General features: G+C 41.4%; 1 protein-coding gene across 2 annotated transcripts in view; it reads right to left on the bottom strand.

Annotated features, from left to right (window-relative positions):
* tafa5l (TAFA chemokine like family member 5, like) overlaps positions 1–24754 on the bottom strand; it is a 65570-nt gene that overhangs the window by 31086 nt on the left and 9730 nt on the right. For both annotated transcript variants that reach the window (XM_034196420.1, XM_034196419.1), the window contains exons 2-3: positions 16940–17089; positions 877–1004 (exon numbers count right to left, since the gene is read on the bottom strand). In XM_034196420.1, coding sequence (XP_034052311.1) covers positions 877–1004; positions 16940–17089 — 278 coding nt within the window. The remainder of the gene's footprint in view (positions 1–876; positions 1005–16939; positions 17090–24754) is intronic.

Raw genomic sequence — 24754 nt, forward strand, 5'->3', positions numbered from 1 at the left:
CAGTATGTTGTTACTTCGGCATTATTATTATTATTATTATTTTGAAACGTGTATTACTATTAAATCACGGTCAAATAGGTTAATTTTGACATAGTCGTTTCCACCACAGTATTTACATGGAGAAGATAAGCCCCGCCCCCTCTCCAGCACGTTCTGTTTGAATGACAGGAGTAAACAGCTGACAGCCGCTGTGAAACTCCAGCGGTTAGAGCGATGAGAATGTCCGTTCGGCACCTCATGACCCATCTACTGAGTACCGGGCGGCTGTATATATATATATGGATGTATAATAAGAACGGCGGGAGAGTGTTGAGTACTGGCACGGTGCATGAGTACCGGAGTACCGCCAGCATGCCGGTACTGAGCAAGAAGTGCCGGTACTCCATGGGTCAGAACCAGAAGTGCCGGTACTGCGTACCGGTGAGTACCGGCCCAATTCCAGCACTGATATTACATGATATAGAAGCTAAAAACGAAGTTGAAGTTTGGAAACCAGAATGGTTTGGTATGGATTTTGTCAACCATATATTGGTAGCGCAGAGCTCCTTAGCAGCTTTTCTGCAGAGCAAAAACAGTAAATGGTTGGTTAAACCTATTAAAGCGTATTTTCATAACACTTTGTAGTACTGAGGAAGTTATACCCAGAAGTTTGGTTGCCCTTAGTTTGAACCAATGGGATGTCGTACGGTTAATTTGTGGGAGACATTTGTACACTTTGAGATCCAGTATTGAGGCGGTCCTTGAAACCTTCTGCCTCTAGCCTTTGCTTCACACTCACTCAGCTTACAGGGGGGGGGGGGGTTACCCGTGCTGAACCGCCGACATGATGCTGTTAAGTGCATATGGCCTATATTAATGTCATGTCTTGTACATTACCGTGACAGTCTTGATGCGCCCGCTGCCTCTGGTGCAGGTCCAGCCGGAGCGGTTGAACAGGAGGCTGCAGACCTCCCCCTCCAGGCAGGGGGCCATCTCACACCACTGACGGCTCCGCACGATCCGCGCTGAGAGGGCGAGAGACAAGAGGGCAAATTAGACCGACAGATTCACAGATCCAGAGAAAGACTTCCAAATGTCAACATTTTCTGGCACATACAACAAAACTGTCCATGTTATACTCACCAGACAGAAAAGCATCTTCATATGTTGGGATCTACAAGCCTGTAGACTTTTAATTAGGCTCTTGTTTAACCACTGTGTCGGCATTGCCTGTAGTTGTAACCTTTACAGACCAGCTGGCAGTCCATAAATTACTCTCTCATAATGCTAGTTTCACTGCAGCTGCACAGAAAGATCGTGTTTTTTTGTTCTTGACATTTTACTTCCATTTTCAGTTCAGGTGATTCTATGTAAAAGGTTTTAGGTTAAAAGTAAGATGAAGCATTTGACATGATAATGCTTGATTTTATTTCATTAAGCAGCAAAGAACATTTGTTCGCCATGCTCCACCAAATAGTTTACCTGCATGGTTTTCGAGTCGTTGGATGCTGCCTTTCACCATCAAGGCCACTTATATTGTGCAGTAAGTCAAACGAATCCTGAGCATCTCTCCTCTTGAAGCTTGTAAGGTCAATAGAGTTACATAGCAGGAATAGCAAAGGTGCAGGTCCATTGTTGGTTAGCAACAACGGCTGTAAAAGTCAGAGACACCTTACAAGGAATGGGTTTTAAAAGTTTTTTTCTTTTCAGTTTTTCTGTTATTGTTATTGCAATGAATTTGTACAGACGATTGCATGAAATGTTCATTTTTTTGCTAATGATCATGTATTTCTATTTCCAATGTTATATGAATTATACATTTACAAAAGTATTGGATTAAATAAAAACATTTATTATATAGATATAAATTACGTACTTTTTAAGAAGAGTAAATGTCAGGGTCAGTAAGGAGAAGAGGAAATGAGAAAGAATCAAAACTCCTTCATTGGATGCAAAATGGAGATGTTAAAGTTAACTCACCATTAATGGCGATATAGTGACTGAACTCAAGAAGAGATTACACATGGCTATAGGTGTTACGAGTATCAATAATAAAAGTCTGTACTAAAGTTAAGTTTCATTGTCCTTCCAAAACCCACGATACACAACAGGAGCCCGAAATACAATAAACTACACCCATGTGACAATTACCGAAAATATTCAATTACCAATGTTTGAATTTTAAGATTTAGATATGAACATGTACAGAGCCCGGCAGGTGTCAACATCTCCGCCAAAATAAAAGGAGTTTTTTAAAAGTGTATTCCTAATAATTTGTTGCTGTCAAATCAAACAAAAATAACAGTCTTTAATCCTGTATTCTGTTGATTCTAGTGTGCAAATTATTATGGCATGATTCATTTATAGTTCTATATGTAGATTAGAAAGGTAGATCACAGATTTGAAAGGCAATAAAAAGCCAACAATCTGCAGATTACTAAAACTTGTGTCTGCTGGAGGAATCCGGGTGGCAGAGTGAATGCCAGAGCTGCTCTTTCTCCCTCTGCAGAGTCTGCAGTCTGTCTGCATGACATTGAATTAGCATTCGCCTGTAGTCGATGCTGATAAGCTCTGATTGTTCTTTACAGTGTGCTAAAGCAACACTGAAAGGTTATCAGCTCTCTGCGGCCCTGGCCCGGGCCGCTGCTCCTGCCTCCCCGTGATTCCCCCAGGGGCAGCACATTGTGGAACCACGCAACACGGTCGGAAAATTGAAAGAGAGGAACTACAATTTGTTCCAGGAAGTCCACAGGAGAGCTGAGAGGGAGAAGTAGGGAGGTGTAGAAAGGGAGGTAGCCTAGCCTATATGACATTTTTGCTGAGAGGTATTTCTGGTCCAAGCCTTGTTAACAGTCTGAAATTGGTCTTCGGAGTGTCATACCCCGACTGCTGCTCTGCAATAAAGATCTGTCTTCATGTGGTATTTATCGAGACACCTTTATACACAACATATACACAATTACCGCTCTGTGGACATAAAGCCATTCTCTCAGCAAATAATAGATATTGTTGACACTTTGCAACAGGAGCAGTGTTTTCTTCCCCTCACAGTGAGGTAGCAGGAGACAACGCAGTGGAACAAACACTCCAGGAATCTGTCATGTTACTGAACAAAGAAAGCTTAAGAAAATACCCAATCTGAGACAGAATGGTATTTTTGACTTCACCCTGAGCAGAGGTTCCTTGGTGAGCTAGAGCAAATCTAAAGTGGCCTTCCTCTCAACACGGCACATGGCATGGTGAATATTCACTTTCACAGCCATCCCTCAGGCGCGACAAAGAGTAGATTTATCAGTCAGTCGCAGATGTAGTTTTGAGTACATTACAGGCCCAGCAAAACTCAATTTTCAGGGCACGGAATAAAAGCTGAGCTGGCAGAGCGGCAGGAGTGCTGACTAACCGCGGAGTGCATCAGACGCAGCCAGCCCAAAGTCGCGGAGCTTGGCTAAAATAAATGCATTTTTCAGCTGCTGCCATGGCATCCAGGCACTCGATCGCTTGCCCTTGTTACTTCTTCAATGCCATCCATGACAGTGTGACTTGATCTATGATGACTTGATGCATTTCCTGGTAAGCCATGCGGCTGTCTCACAGAGTTGGTCGGGATTAGAGCATTGCCAACAACAAGGACATTGTGAATAACACAAGCAGCTACAAAACCATGCATTTTGGCTATGAGCTCGTCAAACCTGTCCTGTCTAAAAAGCTGGCACGCAAAATTGTGGACGCAATTAAAAAGCATATTTGGTAGAACCACCCACACACACACACCATTTTCTGAGCTGAAGCTGTCTGCTGCAATATTTCATTTAACAGTATCTGTTACATGCTGCTATTATGTGAATGGCTGAGAATTATTGCGGTTTTATTATGTTCTGTTTGAACATGATTTCAGGCCTGTTGTGTAATGCTCTCCTGATGTGCAGCAGCAACAGAGGTGAAACAGCTGGCTGTGGTGGTGGATAGAGGGAGCGGGCGTCTGTCTGTCTGTCTGGTTTGACACCTGGGTGGCCCCGTCCTGTTGCCGGCCCTGTTGGGAGCCCAGGGGCCCGGGCCAGGCTCGTCAGCTGCCAGGGTCCCTGCTGGGCTACGGTTCTGGACCTCCAACAAGATCACATGTAACACCATCTGTCCCCCCGCGCACAGCGCCAAGCCCGGCCCTGCCCAGCACAACACAGCGCTGCCAGACGAGACTCGGAGCAGGAGGCTCCACAGTAGTCCTCGTGCAGACACACTGCTTGTCTGATGTAACTCTGCCTCTGCATCACATTTTTACTGAAGCCACAGGCACTCATGTAAAATGCATTTACATGAGGAACAAAGAGCAGAAAGACACACTAGAAGTATGCTCATTGAACTAAAAGACAGAATAAAGTATCTTCTGGATATGTGTTAATGGTCCCAAAAACAAGATTAGCCAACCAGTTTAGCCAGGCTCCAGAAACACCAACAGGTTTTTACAGGCTTTCTGGCTGACCTTAATTAAGCTTCAACTATGGATGAAATTGTAGCGGCCAGATTTTCAGCCCTCTGTCGTGCTGCGCAACACAACCTGCTACAGAGGCCTGATGGTCATTCAGTTCTAATTAGGACAACAGAAAGATCCCACATTAAACACATTTTAAACCAGCAGCCAAGCTATAAATCCTTCATGACAAACTGTGTTTAGTTTAGCAGGCTGTTCAATTGCTGTGATTTTTATATTGCATTTTTTGTAGACTTGTTTTCAAAATTGCTTTCCTTTTTCTGTACTTCTGGCTGGTTCATCAAGATGTCATCGAACAAGCGATTCAGTCATACTGTAGTAAGGTTTGCCAGTAACGAAATCCTAACAAGGTATTTCATTTTCATTTTGCAGCTGACTTCAAAATAGTGCGCAGTGGAAAACTAAATACACACACACATGCAAAATCCCACTCACACACACCCTGCGAGAGATATTGATTTTTCTGATATTTCAAATAAATGTAACTGTTTGCAGAAATTTGTTTTGGGCTGAAAAACCCTACCACTTTCATCTGAAATATGTAATTGCTTGGTTTTACTGCTTCTGACTTTGATAGAACATTTTGGCTCCATTGATTAGAAACTGAGAAGCCATTTAGTTGCTCTGTAGAGTCACACATTAAAGCCAGTATTCAAGTAATAAGACTGTTCTCATTCACCGTTTGTACTAATTCCTACAACAAAGTGATTCCCTATCATTTGTTTATAGCACATGTAATTGGAAGCTAGGACAAGCAGGGCTGCCTCTAAGGAAAACTGGTGATGTAGTATACATAGTTGTGTATGATAAATGCATGAGTCATAATTTAAGCTGTGTCCCATTCAATACCAAAAGTAAACATTGATTTAATTAAAGGGTCCTATTAAGCAAATGTTCAGGTTCATAATTTGTGCCTATACTGCTGCATGTTTCCCTGCTTTAATGTTCAAAAAGTGTTTTATTTTCTCATACTGCCTGTGCTGCAGCTCCTCTTTTCACCCTCTGTCTGAAACCAGAGCCCAGTCTGCTCTGATTGGTAAACTGCTTAGAGATGTCCCGCCCCTTGGCATTACAGATACAATGTGTTGGAGCGCTAGCCAATAGAATCGCGAGTGTTACGTTGTGATGTCACACTGTTGCGAAATAAAACAAAGGACTACAATGGAGGTGTTTCAGGCAAGAGGGGAGTGTGTGGGAGGGAAACTCCCTCTGAGGGGACTTTGGAATTATAGCCTTTGCAGACTATTTAAATGCTCAAAAACCTGGATAACACACTACAGGAAAGAGAACCCCTAAAAAGCATAAAAGGGCCCCTCCAAATGAACTGCATGTCATATACATAATTTTACCAAAACTTAACCAACTGATCATACAGGGTTAGGGTTAGTAACACGTACTGTGTAGCCAAACTGTTGTAGGAGAACTCACAAGAATCATTTAACATAACTTCCATAAAATATCCGTTGTTGTTGGATCAGCTGAAAAAACATATGATAATTTGTTTCTTTACACTTTATTGTAATTTCTTTTTAGCTACTACTATTAATAATACATTACATTTATATAGCTCTTTTCTGAGTAGTCAAAGTCGCCTACTGTCAATGGAACTCTACATATGGTCAGTGTTAACAGTATTACAGACAAATCAATCTATGAAAACATTATTGCTGTTAGAGAAAGGAAATAGAGCAACAAGTTAGTCAGTTATGACCTGACAGTGTTCTGTTACTGTAGATGCATAATATACTTAATATATCAAGACAACAGGTGAACATTGGTGTGATGAGTTTCTGTTACCAGCAAACATCAACAGCAAAATAAAATGAGAGCCGATCCAGCAAATAGGGAAATGTAATGTAATTGGTTTTTATTTATTATTTGTCATGAAAGAGCTTCTTTCAAATCAAGGTCTGCAGCTGAGGTAAATAACAAGTTCAACAACAACAACAACAACAACAACAACTGCGTGTCTGAATTATAAATCTGAAGAAAGCTAAATCTCCTTCAATCATCACATTGTGGCTAATTTAGTGTCAATAATCACGGTGTGAAAGCAGAAGCTTGCAGCCAGTGAATAGACAGTTTCCCCGCAGCCTACAGACTCTTATCAGGGTGGCCATCAAGTCTCATAAGATTACAGTGTGATGTGGTGGCATGGCAACAACAGGCCGAGCAGAGAGAAGGGGAGAGGGAGAGGGAGAGACAGAGTCGGGGAGCAGATTAGAGTGAGAGCAGGGAGACAAGCAAGGAAAAGCACATAATCCTCCTGTGTACAGTGAGCAGACTAAACCTGCACAACGGTGACACACAGCAGCACAAAAAGAGGGCAGAAAAGCTTGAAATGTCCTGAAAAACGCTAACAAAATAAGTTTTGGTTGAAAAAAAAACGCTGCAGTTGTCGCATAGTGGGGGATTGTTCAGTGAATTAAGACAAAGAAGGAATAACAGAGTAAACATGTCACGCCGCAAGAACCACCATCTGTGCCAATCAGTCAACCGATTCCTAGGTAAGTCACATATAACAAACTTTATTCGCTGAGGCTTTATAAGCTTGTTGGTATTTCATTATGGAAGTGTGGAAATACTGCCAATAGTCTGCCAACAGTCCCCTTAAAGCTCCAGCTGCAGACTGTTGTTCCAAAGGCTACGTCAGGATTTTTGTTTCTATTCATTACAGGAAACAGCAAAGTCATTCAAATCCATGAGATGTTGCTGCTGATTGTTAATGTGCAGATGAGTTTCTGCCATCTTAACTTTGCTGCATGGATGTACTCTGAAAGGTCAACTGCACACATGGTCAAACATCAGTGGCACAAGCACCGCTCTGTACACAGAGAAGAAGAACATGAACATGTATATATATATATATCCTATGTTCTGTTCCCTACCTTAGCATGGGGCAAAATCCAGAGTAAAGTTAACTGATGGTCTTTGAAGTTTCTATTGAAGGAATGACTCAGTCAAACCTACAGGGTAGGAGAAGGTGTTATTCAAAGTTTGAATCCCCCCTGCCAAAAGCATGCCAATCACAATAACTGGCAGTGTGAGTGCTTGAGAAGCGTGTTAAGATGTGTCATTTCAGGCTGCAGCACCTGAGATACCGCACGTGACTAATGTATAAACAGGCACATAAACAGGCACATCCATTACTGCCCACTCGTTGAATTAATAATACAGAAAAGTCATCCAGGAGCCCAATTAATGCTGCATCCAGCTCACATTACTAATACTAAATGGATAGACTACATACCAACCTATATAGTAGAGCTCAGTTCGTTTTCGACATTAATGTTCCTTTTTGTACTCACAGAAATTATAGAATTGTGTAAAATGACATCAAGCGCAACAATGTTACAGGACCGGCTCGATGTATCCTCAAAGTCATTTAGGGAGAAGGAATTAGCAGCTGACTTGATGTGGGAGGCCTTTTTTTATACCTAAAAAAAGGCAATCAATTCAATACATAATGTGGGTCTTGTCTTCTTGTGCAACAGTAATATTACATTCATTAGTTTATATGCATTTTCTATTATCCTGTAAATCGACAGGCTAGCTTTATACTTCTTAAAAGATGTTGCTGGAGCTGTCTGGTAACCTTTTACAATGTGTTGTAATGTATTACATTGTACATATATATATACAATGTGGACCAAGTGTCCTTTAAAACTACATTCAGAAAAACAATGATTGTATGTACTGACACCTTTAGGTAATTGTGTAATTTTTCCAGCATTACCTCAAAACACAAGTAAACCTAGTTAGAGTATGTAACATGTTAGTGGGACACATCCTCCTTTTCCTTGAAAATGACTTCAAACTAATATGTCTTGACCCGCGGTCCACATGGCTTATTCTGGAGCTGTCGAGGGTGTTGGCAGGCTGCAATCCCACTAAAGTGGAGGAATGCTGAATATATCATATCAGCATCAGCATATTGCCTCACCTGCTAAACTCTTATTGATCAGGATTCTAGTGGCAGAGACTTAAAGATGACACACTAAGCAGATTACAGTTTTGTGATTTTTAGCTGGAAGATTTTTTTTCCCCAACAGAAGCTCGTTGGCAGCTTCTACTCCACCTTCCTGGGTTCTATTTAGCAATGGAACAGTATCAGAATCTGATACAAAAATCTGATGTCATTATCATCATTCATGCCACTACAAACCAAGATGGGCAGTTAAGAACAGATTGTGAAGTTGTTATTGTCTCTTTTCCTCTTTAATGGTCATACATGCAGAGCACACAGCACACCTTTTTTTGCAAACCCATCCTAGTAGTAGGAGCAGTGGGCAGCTATTGCACAGCTCCCACTGCCCACGGTTGGGGGGGTGTCCGGTGCCTTGCTCAATGGCACCACGGCAGGGCAGGAGGTGAACTGGGACCTCTCCAAGTAGCAGTCCACACTCCATATTTAGGTCTGGTCGGGGACTTGAACCGAAAAAACACTGCCTTAAGTCCAACATTACTTTCCTAGATTAGTTTTCACACTGGGTCTTTTACATGGAAATGCATACTCCTGAAAGGACAGATTTAGGCCCCGGCCACACGAGGACGACAACGGTCGTATCTGCTACAGTTCACTATCATATAGACGGTTCGGCCACACGAGGCCGACATGGAAACACAGAAAACGATAACGATAACGGGTCCCAAGGTGGGTAGATCTGCAAACGAAGTGCTCTGGGGGGGCAAACGGCTCCGTGTTTACGCCTATACGATCATTTCCTGATAACGAAGACGCAATAGTCCCGCCTCTCCTGCTCAGAGATCAGCTGCTGGGCTATCAGAAGAGGGGGAGGAAAAGAGAGGCTCTGTTTATTATTCTTATATTATTATATAGTCGTTATCAATTTGTTTGGAAGCTCAATAAATAACAAAGAAGACCTTTGACCGGCACTTTTCTAATTTTGTCCGGAAGATTTAAACTTTTACGGCCCCTACACACGGCGGCGTGCGTTGCCGCTTGGCAGTGAGCGTGTCTTGAGCTTGGGGAGTTTACGCGACCAACAACCAATCACATGAATCTCTCCTGTCAATTGCATAAAAGGTTTTACATGTCACACTTTATATGATGAACATTTATGACATTAATGTCTATGGTGCTATTTTACGCAACATTCCATGCTGGCTAAATACTGTCTATGCCTGCTAGCTGTCCACTCAAACGAAGTACACTGGATATAAACTCCCCAAACAGGCGAAAACCTACCAGTTTCACCCACTGTCTCTGCCACCTCCCTCCATGCCTGGCTCCTCCGGTTTGTATCCCGGTAGGTGAACTGATCATAAAGCACCGGGTGATTCCCTACCGCTACGATTATTTTCTCCTCCATTTTTTGGCATATGAGGAAATGAACTGCGGTCTGGCTCTCCCAGCATACATGCGGTTTGATTGGCTAGCCCTTGTACTAGCAGATTTGCATAAGCGGGATTTGATTGGCTGACGCCTACGTCAAAGCGTCAAAAGTAGAACATTGCTCTACTTTTGCAGCGAGCACCGCGAGAGAAGCTACGCTTTGCTCCCACAATGCAGTTCGGCGAAATGTGACGTCACTCCATTCAAAGTGAATGGACAGAAGCGTTGAAGAGTCAACGCACGCCGCCGTGTGTAGGGGCGTTACGGTACGTCCACACTGCAGCTTTTCAAAAATCTTGAAAATCTTGGAGCTGGGCGTGTCTGAAAGCTTGGGGATTTTTTGCGAGCAACGAGACCAACAACCAATCACATGAATCTCCCGCCCCCGACATACAAAGCAAAAAACCCCGTGGATTTTATGCGAGCAATATATATATATAAACTCCCCAAACAGGCGAAAACATACCAGTTTCACCCACTGTCTCTGCCACCTCCCTCCATGCCTGGTTCCTCCGGTTTGTATCCCGTTAATAGTTCTGGTCGTAAAGAACCGGGTGATTTGCTACCGTAATTTCTCGTTTGGAATATGAGGAAATGAACTGCGGTCTGGCTCTCCCTGCTTACACGCGGTTTGATTGGCTAGCGCTTCTACTGTCAGATTTGCATAAACGGGATTTGATTGGCTGACGCTTCCAGCTCAGCTTCAAAAGTAGAACATTGCTCAACTTTTGAATCCTGAAAATCCTGGAAATCCTGGAAATCTTCGCTTCGCTCCCCCACAATGCAGTTCGGCGACAAGCGAGGCAAAGTGACGTCATCCCCATTCAAAGTCAATGGGCAGAGAAGCGTTGGAAGTGGTTGAAGATTTGTTTAAAGCTGCAGTGTGGACGTAACGGACATGTTGACCGTCGGAAAAAAAATCTAACTGAAACTCTGCCGCACGGTCCCCTCGTCCCTTGGAAGAGGCGGAGAGGTGGGTGTTTTTCATCTGCTGGTGGACTACCGGAGAGAATTACAGCAGGAGCAAACGCTTGTCTCGGGGAGGGAGAAAAAGAGCCAGAGCGTCCACAGCGGAGAATAAACAGAAGGGCAACCATAGCAACCATGCGCAGGAAGTCTTCTTCGCTGCTTTTGTGGCAGGAGTACAGCGCCACTTACAGGCCTGGCATATGTACTACAGCGTCTCCAGCGCTTTCGAGCGGTCTCGTGTGAATGGACACGTTTCTGGTGCCTGTTGCGTACTGTGGACGGAAGACTTTTTTGATAATGATTACGGTCCGTTTGCGTTATCGTCCTTGTGTGGCTCCAGCCTTAGAGTGAAAAACGCCCGGATCTGAACCGGGAACGCTGCTGATTTAAAATGTCATCATTGACTCTGCTTATCAGTCTTCATTGATTCATGATACATTTTCTGTGTGGAAAAAAAGGAGGCCTGCATAGGTTTTTAGCATCAACACAAGTGTTTGATTATTGATTTTTTGATTTTATTTGATTAGATTTATTTAGAATGTGTAAAACAATAATACAAAAATGTAACATAAGAATTATTATACAATACAAAATTAATCAGTGTCAAATGTATATACAAAAACATTACTGATTCTAAATTATGTATAAACAAATAATCTACTTAATTACACATCTGAAATGGGGTGGGAAGAAGTTTACACTTATTGAATCCCACCCCTTCTCCCTATCTGTGTATTATCTAAACATAATGTAAATAGGTCGGCCTCATAACATTAGAATGTTATAATATATTACAAGGTTTCTTTTCTTTAAAACTTGGATAACAAATATAAAGAAAAAAAAAGACATGCATGCCTAGATATATTGAAATAAATCACAATGTTTCTTGTCAAAGGCAATAAGCCAAAAATAAAATACACTCAATCATTCTTCCATGACTCTTGCACTGCCATTCTGAGAGACATGCCGACATAATCAAAAGGAATTTACAACCTTAAGAGACGTGCAGTTCTGATGGATTGGAAAATTTGGAACTGGTTCTTAACTGAAACGTTTTCTCCATTCCCATCTCTTTTTATGCATTCCTGTTTCTACCTCTTTTAAGGCAAAACGCCAAACAACAGTTACGTATTTATCTAGAATCCTGTGAATCACTAAAATTATGTGTAATACCAGGTCTTTTGTGTCTGGCAGTCAGACACTGCTGAGAGATTTCTCCTTTTATGTGTCTTGATAGGGGGCATCGCCCACATCACAGTGAATGTACATGACTTTGAACGTTCTCATCTGGGGAGCAAGGCAAACCTCCAATGTGCAGCTTTTATTTTTTTGACTGGAAGTACAGAAAGAACAGAAATAATTGATATCATCGGGTGAAAGCGAAAGCATTGAAATGACCAGACCATTGACCAGAACAAGGTGATGGTAATTATCTTACTCTCAACTAATTTATTAATATCAACTCACTGGAAAGCAATATTGTGTCTGATGTGTTGAAAGTGAGGAACAAGAGAGTTCAACATTCGGACAGAGTTCCTGACCTTTGCTTACTCACAACAGTCAGTCAGCGATGATGCAACTTTCCTTAAAAGGTCACCAGTCCACCACCACTCATCTCAAAAAGGCAGTGATCCATCCTCGCTGCTTCTGTGGATGAGCTATATTAAATTGACCCAGAGGACATCGAGCCCTTGCTGTATTAATAACAGCTCAGTATACAAAAGACTTGAGTATGCCCGAGCCTCAGTTGGAGATACAAATGAATAAACATGTCAGTAAATTGGTTTATGTGCTTAGAAGGGCAAAGAGGCATTTATTGGAATTCACATCAAAAGCAAGTGTAAGTGAATATATCCCGAGCTTAAGGTCATGGAGGATATCTGAACAGAGGCAGCGCTACTGCATTTAATGTGATATGCAAAACTTCCACTTTAAAGCCTTGTGATGATGGATACCGTTTTCACTTGTCAGCAGAAAGCCTTTCAACGAGCCTGCGAGCAACAGGTTGCATCTTTAATGCACTGGCTATTAATGGAGTGTAGGGTGTGCTGCGGCTGGAAGCCAGTAATAATCAATTTCCTGCTGCTGTAATCATAGCTCTCTGTAAGTTAATTAGCATCTGTTGAGTGTTACAGAGAGGCGTCTGCAGTGCTGGTTGAAGGCAGTGTGGGGGGAGCGTGACACCGGCTGTGGGACTGCGCTCTCATGTCAGGGCTATTAGATTAAGGCTAACATGAGTCATGGCGTGATGGAACTAATAGTGCATCTGATGCATGCGATTGTGCGATCCAATCAGCGTCGCAGATGGACTCATCGGTCTTATCACCCTTTAGATATTGTCCAATAACACAGAGGGGGCTCTCAAGTCTAAATTCTTATCTTAGAAAGTGGATGAGAATCACACTACTACTCTATTACAAGAGATCTTTATTCACCTGGATTATATTAAAGCATTACAGGAAGAGGACAATTCAACATGAAAGAAACAAAAGAGGTAAAAGAGGTAACTAAACTGCTGATGCCACCCTGGCTGACTGGAGGAGTTTTAACACAGAACACCAATCACATAGTTAGGAGTCACAGAGTCTTAACGGCATCAAGAAGGGAGACAAGCAAAGTGATTATTGATTCGTTGGTTAAACTACCAAATTACATTGCCAGTTGCTTTTAATGGAGAAAGAAGGAAGACTATACATTTACTTATTTTTAACCTTTTTCTTTCCTTGAGGCTGACTTTTATTCGATGTCTAGGATGGGGATAGGCAATATGTCCTTAAAATAGGGTATTTCTTAAATCACAGTCTGATGACTTCATTTGTTTTCAGTTCAGTTTGTTTCTAGGTTTGTTTGTCTGTTTGTTAGCAGGAGAACGGAAAAAGTACCAGCCAGATTGTCACTGAACTTGAAAAGGTGTAGCATCATCGAGTGAAGAAGTATATCCAAGTAGATCCGAATCAGGACCTAATTCTTTTTTACTTTAACGTTGTGATTTTATTGTTAATTCTCTGCATCATTAAAGCAGCCTGTCAGATGTTCAGCTGCTGGGCCATGCCAGTGTTTGAATGTAGGGTTATCGGCACGTGTTTTTGGCTCTGGTAATACTCCACCTCATGCTCCTTTGTAAAATGTTGAAATAAGTGTTGTTATTCCCATCTTATTACACTGCTAACTGTACACATTACATTATCTGTTTTAGATGGATCCTTTTGTTGCCAAACAATTTCCATACTACTGAAGATGCTCCATTTTTAAAGTGTGGAGGATTTATTTGAGCCTTTAGCAAAGCTACTATGACTTTTAGCCATGCCTGTTGCAATTAAGAGTAGCCCTTACATAAACATTGTATGTAACAAAATCACTTATATCATGTAACACATGTAACCTCCCTACTGGACCTTTTTTTTTTTTTACAAATGAAAGGTCCAGTGTCAACAGACTAATAGAATACAACTACTGGCCCACTATTCATGAATGGGTAGGAAAGGAAAATCTGACAAGGGACATTTTATATTTCTCACAAGGAAAAGCACACATGTAATTGATGAATTGTTGCCTTGGTTCAGGTAGAAGGCTGAAGTTGTGCCTGTGTTAGCTGATTTCATCAGCTCTTTGCAGCATGCTTTACAATGGACGGCTCATTCAAAGCTGTAGCTAGTTATACCCAATCATATTCATGCAGCTGTACAGCTCAGACACTAAACGCTGTTACGCTTGACTATCGTGTCAGCCTCATCCTTATGGGATTTTTTTTTTGTCGATTTAAATGATTTATTCCAAATGTTAAAAACATAGTCGGAAAATTGAAATATCCGATTTTTAAACTCAAACACAATAGGAACTAGTTGACAATAGAAGTCTCCAAAACTTTTTTTGCAAGCCATGACACTCATATCTTCAGTATTGTATAACCTGCCAGTCCCAGACAAGTAAGACTGTGCTGAAACCAATTGATGTTCTTTTTAAACAAGCCTTAAACGTTTTTGTTAAGAAATCATTAAATCACCATCATTGCAATATATTTCTCAATACAACCTCCTACATTTTGAAAATCTCACTCTGTTTTATAAGTATGATTGGTATTCAAGATCATTTAAAACGCTGCTTTTCAGCCATTGAGGAGCTTTTTCCAGCCGAGCAAATGGGCAGAACCTTAAGATCTGTCCTATATGTATATTTAAACATCCCACTGAGGCACAATCTGCTTTCTGACATTTCATTCCTGCTGAGCTTAAAACGTGCACACACAGACTTTCACTCTTTTCTCCCAAAAAGTGAATATTGAGCAATCAGTCTTTCCAACCCTAATTTGAATGTGATTTGTGTTTTGAAATGAGTTGAAATGTTATAATGGTACAGATAAATGTGCTGGTATTAATATTTTATATATTTGTACTTGTAACTGTAATCGGCTTAATAATAGTTAGTGTGGTAGACTCTGAGTAATGTTTTGTGTAAGTGATTGTTTTGTGTGTACCTGCAGATTGAAAGGAGCAATTAGCTAAAGTCTGGATGTATGATCTCTTCTCGTTTGGAGTAGTATTGTTATGTATGTTCTTTGTTCAATTAAGACAAACAAAAAAAGAATGTATGTGTGTATTTGAGCAGGGATAAGGTGACTATAAATGGTTGCGACTGATAGGAAATTTAAAGCGACTGCATTGCACTCTGCTGTGCCCAATGTAGGGCCTTTGTGTTATGCACACAGGTTCAGAAGAATGGTACATATAATGGAATAGATCCATCAATAATGGTAATAGTTACACCTGGGCTTTTCCTGTTCTGATTTTTCACAATGTTCCCGTTACGTCAAAATGTCAGACTAAAATGCTTGTGGATTCTGTTGTAGCAGAGTTAATGATACTACATGTCATTACCACTATTTATTTTGTGTATTTTTAGTCTCTGCTGTATTTAACTTGAATGTTATTTCATGTAATACATTATAAAGAGGATTAACAAAAAGTGTCTCCAACTGGGATTGGATTTTGTTTGAGTTGGTTATAATGTGTTTATATGTTATATTTTAAAGAGCTTCCCATTACCACGCTAATTTCTGTTAGTTTAATATGAAGCGACTGTAAGCAGCTGATTACCTAAGCTTAGCATAAAGACAAGAAATAAGCAACAACAGCTAATGTAGCTCTGTCTAATGCCCAATTTGCCCATGAGCATCTGAAGCTCTTATTAAGGTCCGTTTGAGTTTAAGAAATACCATTTACCATTTTACAGGGGCTTATGTGCTAAACTGTGTCTTGACTAAATATTCATAACTTGACTTCACAGTACATCATCAACTTCATATTCACCATTGCTTCAAACGCAGTTATCCAATGGTGCACATTAAAGGAAAAAGATGCTTACAACTAAATAGATGCACATAGTAAATATAGTTTAATCACTGCTTTAAACTGCTGTGCAAGTAATACAGTGGTCTGAGGTAGGGATTCATGCAGTGGACCCCATATAAGCTAACATTAGAGGGGGCTGACCCACTGCCAGAATGATAAATCATGGTGAGTCTATCATGGAAATAAAAATGGTTGTATTTCAATAAATGGCAAAGCTTCCAATAAATTCAATTACAGAGAAAATGTGACTGTTGCTATGGTTCCCAAGGACCAGCTGAGGGACATTTCATCATTGCTTACATACATTTGTAAATGGACTAGGTGAACAATGGATTTGTTGAAAAAAAACCTGTGTATACTTTTATTGTATTTCTTTCACTTCAACCTTAGTGAAACGATACAATACATTAGTTAGCCTATCTTAAAATGTAATCTGGAATCCATAGGCTTGTTTTGGCTCGAGATTTCTTCTCTTTTTTACATTTCAGTGGCTTTTATAAAAGAAGAGCATATTTGGTTTCTTGTAAAAGGAGGACACAGAGGACACTATTTTAAAACGTAATATCTTGGTTTCTTCTTTTCTATGGTTACATGGTTCTGTCATACACTTAAGTTAAATTATTTGAAATTGGTTACTTCTTTTTTTTTACAGGTAATTAAGAACTGTAACAGGATGCTTTGTTAAAGTAACCCTCTCAACCCGGTTTGATTTATGCCATTGGGCCTCTTGTTTTGACTTTACAACTCAAATCTGTTAAAATAATTTCCTTTCCCCTAGGCTAGAAAGGTCTTTGAACTCACCTTCCACACACGCTGGCCTGGCCCTGGTGGTCCCGGCGATCTGGCCTCTCCGGCAGGCGCAGCGGGCCGTCTGCCTGGCGATGGTCCGTCTGGGAACGCTACTGTCTCTGTTGAGCATCACGATCTCACAGGTTCCCACCGCCAACTGGCCTGCCAAACACAACAGCCAGGAACAAAGTATTATGAGACTGTAATGAACATATTAGAGGAGCAACTGGTCTTCTAAAGGTTTGAACAGGCAGTGTGACACAAGGCCCGGTTTTAAAGCACTGACCAGTTTAATACGCTTATTTACATTTTCAAATATAAATATGAGAAGGTTGCAGCAGCAGGTTGGAGTGATTATTCAGTTTAAATACAGTATGCCTGCCTGCACTCTAAAGTGACGTACAGTGATGCTGTGGAAAACAAAGATCCTTCCAAGAATCTGTTAAAAGCACATTTTCTATTTTGTGAATCATAACTGCAGAGTTAACAAGCCTACAGTACAAGTCTAAAGCTCTAAGATATGAATGCGAAAGGGAAGTAAAAACATAGTGACTGTTTTTTTTTAATTGGCATGGATGTAGTCAAATTTGATAGAATTTAGACCCTGACATTATGATATATATTTTCTGTTCAACAACTGTTCAACAGAAAAACAACAGCATTGTAGAAACATACCTTAGTTAGAATGATTTTGTATTTAGTTAAACCCAATACAATACAGTTAATACCCTGAAATAGTGTTTGAGATCAGCTACTATATGTTATACATTCGTCCCAGAGGCTACACAATTATATTTAAAATATTAAAAGATACATTTTGTAATTTGACTGTTGAACTAGTTAATGCAACATGCACCACTGGCTGACATAATATGTGTTCAGTCGACATGGAAGTAGCTGCTGGGCACTGTGGTCCTTCAACAGACCAATTTTCAAGCCAAGTTAAGCTCTACTGAACGACAAATGGAGAGAATGTCTAAAAGCCATGATTACCTTGCTCAGAGATCTCAGTGCGCGTGTGTGTGTGTATGTGTGGAATTGCTTCAGAGTTCTCCAGGCATTATAAATTGATGGATGACTCCATGGCCTGAATTTAGCTGCGGCCAAGCAATTTTTTTTTTCTTTCAAGTTTGTCAGAATGTGATCTCTAAATTAATTACACAAACTGGGGAAACTTAGAATCCACAAGGGTGTTTTTCACTGCAAATGGACTACTTGGGAGGGGAAATCATTAATAAATAAATGCTCTTCATCATCTCAACTTTTCCATGTCAAGCAAGTTAAGAAGGTAATCCCTTTTTACTTCATATGAGATGAACGTCAATGAAAATATTTCCAATTTGAATAACATTATACAAATTGAGTGATTTTGGATGAAATCAAGTATTTGCAACACTAAAAGGTGAATGAATGCAGCAAGAGCAGTTTAGAATGTTAGCATACAGTACACCTGTGTCGAGCTATTGTCAAAGGGAAGAGATGAGCTTTGTTCCCAGAACCGCAGCTGTAGCTCTTTGATGGCTGCCATGATTGTTGTTAATGAATAACATTGAACCGTTCCCAGCAGCCATGGGCGAACAAAAGAGCTGTAACAATGATGTTTTAATATCATGATTTAAAAAATGAACCCTCTGTGTGGCCTTTTGTATGCTGACAGTCTCATTGAGCGCTTAATGTTGAGGCAGCAGTTTTGTTTGGGTAAATCATTTGGAAACCAGAGGGAACATATTTAATTGTCTTTTAGTGAGGCCATCCCGGTGCGTTTGAGGGAATTATTAACTGTTAATAGTTTTGTGTTTTTAAAAAAAAATAAACACAAAAACGCAGTAAATTGCTCAAGGGTGTTTGCTGCTTTCAAAAACTAATTTGGAAGAACTAATTAAATATACAGTACAGTATGTGGAAAACACATTTTCCATAGCACTTTGTCAGTTAGAATCAAAGGGAGGTTTGTTGCAGCCTCAAATAAGAACATAAAAAAAACAATCAATAAGCTGCTGAATAATATTAATGATTGAGAATATTACATCTGACTCGGCTTCAACTGAGCACATTTCATAATAAAGTGCAATATAAATGCATGTGAAGTCATGATAACCATATCAACTTATCTGCCTGAATAGTGAAGTTCAGGAAAAGATCCTTTGTGATGATCTGAAAAAGTCACATAGTTTCTTGCTTCTTTTCTTGAATGGAAAGCTGCCAGTGAAAGCCATTCACGCTGACACTGAAATAAGAGCAGCTCGGCAAAGGGAGATTAGAGAAGAACGTGTGCTGCAGTTCGTGTTAGGTCAATCCCCCGGAATTCACCAATCATCACTCCTTGACGCTGCTGCTTCCAGAGGCTTCCCTACAGCGTCAAGGTTCATCGAGTCAGACGCTAACTGCTCTGTACCATGACATTACGGTAATAATGGAAAAGGTTAAAAAGGGTTGCTGATCAACACAAATTACTGATGAGATGTTCCAGATACTCTTTTTTGGAGCAGAGGACATCTTGGAAATATTCTAGATGATGAGTGTAGTTTTGTTAATAATGCTTCCCACGTGACCTTTCTTTTCGCGACATCATAGGGTCAAAATATCTTCTGGTCACTGCCGCAAATTGGAAAATGGAGATAATGGATCCCATTTCTGTAATCTAGTGGCCTTTACTTCAGTGTCACCGTTATGACACATTTTCCCTTGGCCAACACTTTGGTCAGTATTAAGGCTGAGTTTCTTTGGTCTCTAGAACATTATATTTAACAGTGGGAGTGCAAGATTAGTGGCAGGCAAGGGGAGGTATGGCACGGAAATGGCCATTTAACTAACATCTGAAAGTAACAATATAGTCAAGTCATGACAGGTAAAGCTAGACTTTCTCTATAAATCTCAGTTGCACTATTTATTAAAATATTCCTTTTTTATTGTGTTTTGTTCTTGCAGTAGAGAGTGACGGATACAATGTTGTTGCAGACTGAATAATTCATATATATCACAGATTGCCTGGGCAAATTGCAAAGCTATGTATCTATTCTGGGCATATTTCAAATCAAAATCTTATTTTTTTGACCTGCTTCCCCCTCATGTGCATTTTAGTTTTCTACTCCAGAAAGAAAGTTGTTTTGCTCCAATTATCTTTCGAATAGGCCTACTTTTCTCTTAAATGCTAATTGCAGTGCTGAAATGATAAGAAAGACAATAATATTCTTCCTGAATGTCATCATATGACAAGAAATGTAAGGAAAAAAGCAAAATATACTACACTGTTCAAATATAAGAAATACTGACTGGAGAATCCTTGCCTTGCAGTTTCTCATTTTAACCCAAGTAGTAAATCGAATCAAAAGATCTGATTGGCATGAAATGACACCTTCAAGGTCCCCAGACGATGAACCATTTTCATTTAACGCTTCACAAGCTTTTCTTCCAGTCCTACCGCCTCAACATTGCAACCTCTAGGATAAAACTGTTGTTTATGTATTTTCCCCTATCAATAATATTACAGGACCTACATCAAATCTGCATCTCAATGAATGGTGGTGGCATGGTGGATTGGTTTTCTATCCCAGTGGCTGCTTCACTTTTCTATTTACGTTGTTAAGATTGGTGTATTTCCACATCAAATAATTACCTAGTCTTCGAAGTCATAAACACAATGACCACCACAAAGACCTGCAATGCACATTCAATTTCAAGGCTTTAGCCATGCTGCCCACCGTCCCCCACCCACTACCCACCACTCACCACTCAGCCCACCCTCCACTCTCTCTCTTTGCCGAGGCGGGTCCTTGTATACTTGGTGGATGCTCGGAGGTGCCATCAGATATCATTGCTCTCTGCCATGTTTCAACACTGAACAGATGAATGGGCTCCATGCAATAAGCCTGAAGGAGGATAATAGTAAGGCGAAGAAGGGGGGAGGTAGGGTTTGTAAAGTGCCCTGAGCCACGGCCAGCGCTCCATCATACATACAGGAGTTAATTCATGTGACAGGGACTTTCTGTCACTCGCCGGCTCGGAGACTCTTGGCCTCATCTCTATTTCACATGATGAAATGTGCATATGGCGAGCTTGCCAAGTGAAGGATGGTGCCACACTGCCGTCCGGGCTCTGGATCCTGTCAGACATTTAGAGGGCTACAGGAAACCGATACAGAACACAGACATGGCTCTCGGCCCTGACTGGCAGCCTGATGACCTTATCACTGAATCACAACACTATATTAGTGCAAAGTGGCAGCGCAGGGGCTCAAACCCACACAGCTTAGAGCAAAGACACAAGTCTGTGCTCTACATATCGGCACTTTGATCAGACAAAGTACTGGAGCACAAATATCTTAGTATCTCTGCCTGAAATAGGCTGCAAGGAGTCTATACGCTTCCACAATGTCACCCTGATTCAAAGTGCGTCATTGCAGGACTGAGAACTGTTGGGCATGATGAGGTTATTCATCTCTACATAACGTTGGCCGAAAACGACTAATTATCTTTCCTGTTAACATCGCAATCGGTTCCTTATTTAGGCAGATGTACTTATCAATGAAACATTCCCATCGTTCTGGCTTATCTGTCCATGGTAGTCTCTTTAATTAAGACTGTGCAGATACATCAGTAGTTAGTGCTAACTGATAAAATACTGTTATCAGATTTAACAGACAAACACATCAGACTCACTGCTCCCACTCAACTGAAACCAGGCTGCTAGCAGAGAGAAAGCCTCGGCTTCTCCCTCAGGAATGTTGCCATAAAATTATATGACAGGCTGCACTGAGTGAACTATGACGAGGATTCCATTTCCATATTAAAACAATATTCCTTTATAGATTGTAATTACTTGCGGTCTGCTTAGGATGGGAGTGAGGTGTTACAATATTTTACTGCAAAGCCCCTCTGCAAACTACAGTTTTGAATTATATTAAAAAAATTCCTTTTCTTGTAATGCTAGTTTAGTTAATTATTCATGACAATATGCATTGTATTTGGTATTATCCCCAGCAAATAGGCAGCTATAGCAAACGTCCTGGCATTGAATCTAACCAGTGTTCCCTGAGAGAGCTAATCAGACTCTAATCAACACTACACGGGCATACAATAATAAGTCCGAGTGATTATCTTTATTCCATTGTATGTTCCTTTCTTGATAGAAGTGCCGTTCTCAAGGATGAAAATAGGGCTGCCAACAACGCGCTAATTTAGAGAGCATGACAATCGTGTTAAAGTGAATTACATCAGATATGAATTCAACTGATCTTTTATGGAAGATTTAAAGCATTTTGAGACACATTTTAAATATTAATGGGACAGGTAATCAGTCAAAATTGATTCTTTGGTGGCTGCAGTTACTCTAAAATGTAAATGTAATGAGCACCAAATAAACCCCTGGCCCACACCACCACAAATCTTATATCCATACAGCTACCTCATACTGCTTGGATTGATGCTTTTCTCTTGTTCATCTCTGCAGGAAATGTGTTATGAGAACCACTTTGAATTCACAAGTCCATTCTCTGCAGGCGGTAATACTTTTTTGATCTAAACAATATAATGCCTTTCTTTTAATACATTTTGAGTTGTAAAATAAACATTCTGTTACATTCTGTTCATGCTTTCCAAATTTGAGTAGGTGTCGAATAAGCTAAATGGGCACCCACTCATGAACAGGTGGTGTTTGAGTTAACATTTTACAATTTATACCAGGTTTGGGCGATTAATGGGTTTGCTGAACTTGATTGGATTACTTTTATAAGCAAACCTCACAGAAGAAAAGGACTTTTAGTTTTTGAGAATTTGGACTGCAACTAATAGTTAATTGAATGTTTTTTCAATTGAGTTGCATGATCTTTAAAATGTCAGAAAAAGTGGTACAAATTGCCCTCATGATCACCAAATCCTAAGAGAATAATAATTGTAAAGGAATATTTTAGTCTTGTTAAAGTATATAGAGTTTAGTGACTTGTCCTCGGGAATCTGTTTCTGGTTAAAGTGTATTCCTTCTGTAATGTGATCCATAGCTTCTCAGGAAGACACAGGTCAAGAGGTCATCTGATATTCTGTGGGGGAGAAGCTTGGCTCATGCGGGTTTGCAATGCAACGAGTCTTTGTCTCGACATCTGGCATGCATTAAAGGAAAACCCGCGTGTTTTAGGGCCCTCCTCTTCTTCTGTATAGATGTGTCCCTGGCTCCTTTGTCTTCAGAGTTTGCTGGTATCTTACATGAGAACTGTAGTATACTGTGATCTCTCCGGCCGTACAAATTCTCAATAAATATCAGTGTATTGACTAAGGTGAATCCAGTTTCCCTCATTTCATGATTGGCTCAACATTGCTGCAAAGAAGTTTTTACTTCACAATAATAACATTACTTTTTCTTTTAACAACCAAATCCAAAAAAAATAAGTTTACTAGAATACATAATGACTTAAACCCATTACTTATAGTAATCGTTCCCATTTTCTGTTGACGACTTATCATTTGCTACATGAGGCCCATTGTTTGGATTTATTGTTTACCAATAAACAATACCAGCACCTTACCGTGGTAGAGAGGTTTGTGTGCCCTGATGAACCTGGGGGCTGTGTTGTCTGGAACCTTGTGTTCCTGGTAGGGTCTCCCATGGCAAATTGGTCTCAGGCAAGGGGCCAGACTAAGATTGGTTCAAAAGACCTCATGAAAGACGACACAAGAAGTGAGGATACCCGGCCCGGAGGAAGCCCGGGGTCCCCTTCTGGAGCCAGGCCCAGAAGGAGGACTCGTCGGCGAGCGTCTGGTGGCCGGGCTTGCCACGGAGCCCGGCCGGGCCCAGCCCGAAAAGGCAACGTGGGCAACACCTCCGCTTCTCCGTCCCGCGGGCCCACCACCTACGGGAAACATCGATGGGGTCGGGTGCGCTGCCAGAAGGGTGGCAGTGAAAGCGGAGGATCTCGACGGACCAGACCCGGGCGACAGAAGCTGGCTTTGGGGACGTGGAACGTCACCTCTCTGGGGGGGAAGGAGCCGGAGCTTGTGCGGGAGGTGGAGCGTTACCAGTTGGATCTGGTTGGGCTCACCTCTACGCACAGCGTCGGCTCTGGAACCTTACTTCTGGATAGGGGTTGGACTCTATTCTTCTCCGGAGTTGCTCAAGGTGTGAGGCGCCGGGCGGGTGTGGGGATACTCACAAGTCCCCGGTTAGGTGCTTCGTTGTTGGAGTTTACCCCAGTGGACGAGAGGGTCGCCTCCCTACGCCTGCGGGCTATGGGGGGGAAACCTCTGACTGTTGTGTGTGCACCCAACAGCAGTTCAGAGTATACGGCCTTCTTGGAGACCCTGGAAAGAGTCCTGTATGGGGCTCCTGAAGGGGACTCTTTAATCTTGCTGGGAGACTTCAACGCACATGTGGGCAATGATGGAGACACTTGGAGGGGCGTGATTGGGAGGAACGGCCCCCCTGATCTGAACCGGAGTGGTGGTTTGTTACTGGACTTCTGTGCTAGTCATGGATTGGCCATAACACACACCATGTTCGAACATAAGGATACTCATAAGTGTACGTGGTACCAGAGCACCCTAGGCAGAAGGTCCATGATCGATTTCGTTATCGTATCATCGGACATGAGGCCGTATGTTTTGGACACTCGGGTAAAGAGAGGAGCGGAGTTGTCAACTGATCACCATCTGGTGGTGAGTTGGGTCGAGTGGCGGGGGAAGCCTCTGGATAGACCTGGTAAGCCCAAACGTGTAGTTCGGGTGAACTGGGAACGTCTGGAGGAGGCCCAAGTTCAGGAGGCTTTCAACTCACACCTCCGGCGGAGCTTTTCGGGCATTCCTGTGGAGGTTGGGGACATTGAACCAGAGTGGTCGGTGT

This window comes from Gymnodraco acuticeps, unplaced genomic scaffold (genome assembly GCF_902827175.1).
Source record: "Gymnodraco acuticeps unplaced genomic scaffold, fGymAcu1.1, whole genome shotgun sequence".
NCBI classification, from domain to species: Eukaryota; Metazoa; Chordata; class Actinopteri; order Perciformes; family Bathydraconidae; genus Gymnodraco; species Gymnodraco acuticeps.